Here is a 2,702-nt window from a genome sequence, read left to right as displayed (position 1 = left end):
TCTAGCGGGGTGACGCACCGACCTTGTGTCCACACCCAGCCCGTGGTCAGGGGCCGGTCGAAGTGCCTTAGGCTGTGCCCACAGGCCCCAGCCTGCTCAGACCTTGGGGGCCGGGTGCGCCCCGGGGCACAGCAGCGGGCGCTGACCAGGGCAGGTGACATTGTCTTCACGGCCACACCGAGCGTCGCCGCGGCTGGCCTCGGAGGGGGGGCTGGGAGACAGGCACGCTCGCGACCCCGAGGCGGCAGCTCGCGACCCGCGAAGGGAAGGGAAGCGTGGCGGCCGCTGGCACCTGGCCGTTCTGTGCTGGGCCGCTGCCCTTTCTGCGCCCAGTTAGATGGACACCGGGTGGTGAAACAGACATTTTCTGCCTCTGGTGGCCGAAGTGCAGCCCTGTGGAGCTGTGGCCTCTGCAGCTCCGGTTCCATCGCCGCGAGCTGATCCTCTGGGCGCAGCAGACCGCCTGTCTCCCGCTGCTTTGCTCCCTGCTCTGTCTCTCGGAAGGCCTGTCACCCCGCCATCGCAGCGTTGGCCTGTACCCCAGTTCTTGTGTGCATAAATAAATAAATATATTTTTAAATTCTCTGCTTCCAATCATTGGCAGCTCAGCACTGGCTTCATTTGAACAGTACACCACCAAAACTAAGATATAAAGTTGCACATGGATCAAAGCACTGTGGCCACCAGTGACGACAGCGATGGAATCACACCCTGACAGTATCTTGGGTCACCAGTCTCCGTCACAGCATCTCAGATTGCGCCACGTGAAGGGGAGCACATTTTTCAAGTCACTTAGAAAAGAAGACAGGGCCCTCCCTGGTGGCACAACGGGTTAAAGCACAGCACCGTGAAGCTCTGCAGCTGCTTCAGTCGCTCCCTGCCCCCAGGTGACCCACAGGGCGCTGCAGACCTCTCCTGCTTCCCGCTGCCCTCTCAGCAGTGTACTTTTGTCAATCTGCCTGTTCTGCCCCCCACTCTGTCTCTGGTGAACCCTGTCACCCCCTACACCTTTGGACTGTACCCCAGGTCTGTATGCATCAATAAATGTTTTTTTTAAAAAAATAAAAAAGAAGACAGTTGTGTTAAAACATGAGCCGCTAGAGAACATCGTGACTCCTCAGGATGACACAAGCTATGCAACCTCTGTCAACAGACACGGTACGGATGGAGGGGAAATGCTCTGAAAAATCAGCCTTTCCACGCTAACTTATGTTACGACCTCCCTTTTTTGTATAATCGTAATATCAAAATATTCTGAGCAAGCTTCAGCTTACAATTGGATTGCCTCAGCCTCAGGAGGCGCTACCTGGCCCTGACGAGCAAGCACTGCACCAGGGTGAGAAATTCCTCTGGAAGTCAAAAGTCATTAATAAAAACATATGGCTGTTACTGCAAAGTCTCTCACTGCCAGACTGAGGAAAACCCAAATCTTATCACTCTTATCTCACGCAGCCTTCTAAATAACCATTCAAGCTTTCTACTATCTCGTCTTTGGATATGGAAATTCACCCAAGTCACCTATGCAGAGCTAATCAGGTTTTCTACCTTCTAGACTTCAAGAAAACTCAAACTTGTTAACAAGTTTTTCAAAGAACCTTTCCTTAATTTGATGTACAAGAAGTTTTCCTTCCTGCCCTCACTTTACCCCCTAGGATGTCTCTATGAGAATGAAAGCCCTTAAGTACAAGATAATGTTTCAGGGACTTTATTTTGGTTAATCTTCACTGTGGTAAATATAGTAATATTAGTCTTAAACTTTGTGAATCTCTGTACCTGTTTTAACCTTGGTAGGTTGATTTTAAAACTGTTATAACCTCAACTAAAGCTCAAAATGACCCCAGACTGCTCTTAGCAGAAAGGTGAGTGTGCTCTCAGCCCATTTCATATGCTGATGCCACCCCCTGCCGGCCTGAAGTGTATAAAATAAACCGCTGCTGAAGGCGGGGCAGGAAGACTCGCACCCAACTCCCATTCCGTGTCTTCCTTGCGCCCGCTCTCCTTTTTTCCCTTTTCCCCCTTTTTCTAAGAATCTCCGCTCGCCGACGCCATTCCCACCTTGAGACCCTGCCTGATCTGCCCCCCAATAATCAGTGATCGGGGACAAAGTCTCCGACATCAGAACCTGGATCGGCAGACTGGAGTGGCAAGATTACAGTGCTGGGCATCTCTCCTGGGAGTTGTGACTCGCCCCTTCCCAGCAAGTAGGCTCTCGGGTCTGTTTCTGTTACATATCTCTTCTTTGCCTCTTGCCCTGACGCCAAGTACGAGATCAGCATAAGCAGCTCAGGCTCAGGGCACCCCATGAGGGGCGGTGAGGAACCTGCCCCAAGTCGGCTGGCCACGCTTCCAGGAACGGTCTTTGTCACAGAGGGAAACAGCAAGGCACAGGACGCTGCACAGTGCTAAGGGAGGCGTAATGCAGCTAACTGGGCTGCACCCCACAGTGTGGGTGGTTGTAGGTGACTGAAACTTTAATTCCCATCGCAACAGACAGCACTTTCCACACCAGGTCCCTGAGGTGGCTCCCGGCGCGTTAAGCTGCCCCCCGAGGATGCCCATGAGTGGCTGCTTCTCTGTGGCTTGCTGTTCCCCTCACGGCAGTGGGGAGGCCCAGATGTGCCAACATGGCTCTCAGCCTTAGGAAGCTGAACGTGTCCTCTGAGGAAAAGCGAGCCCCATCTTCTGGAGTTTCTCTTGTTTAA

At 52.7% G+C, this 2,702-nt stretch overlaps 1 protein-coding gene across 1 annotated transcript in view; it reads right to left on the bottom strand.

Annotated features, from left to right (window-relative positions):
• The window catches only part of ZNF274 (zinc finger protein 274), an 8,926-nt gene extending 8,498 nt beyond the window's left edge, over positions 1-428 (bottom strand). The window contains exon 1 of the mRNA XM_012734676.1: positions 36-428. Coding sequence (XP_012590130.1) covers positions 36-428 — 393 coding nt within the window. The remainder of the gene's footprint in view (positions 1-35) is intronic.
• Between the last annotated feature and the right edge of the window lie 2,274 nt (positions 429-2,702).

This window comes from Condylura cristata, unplaced genomic scaffold (assembly GCF_000260355.1).
Source record: "Condylura cristata isolate star-nosed mole 26May11 unplaced genomic scaffold, ConCri1.0 scaffold00066, whole genome shotgun sequence".
NCBI classification, from domain to species: domain Eukaryota; kingdom Metazoa; phylum Chordata; class Mammalia; order Eulipotyphla; family Talpidae; genus Condylura; species Condylura cristata.
This window is presented reverse-complemented; position numbering and strand designations above follow the sequence as displayed.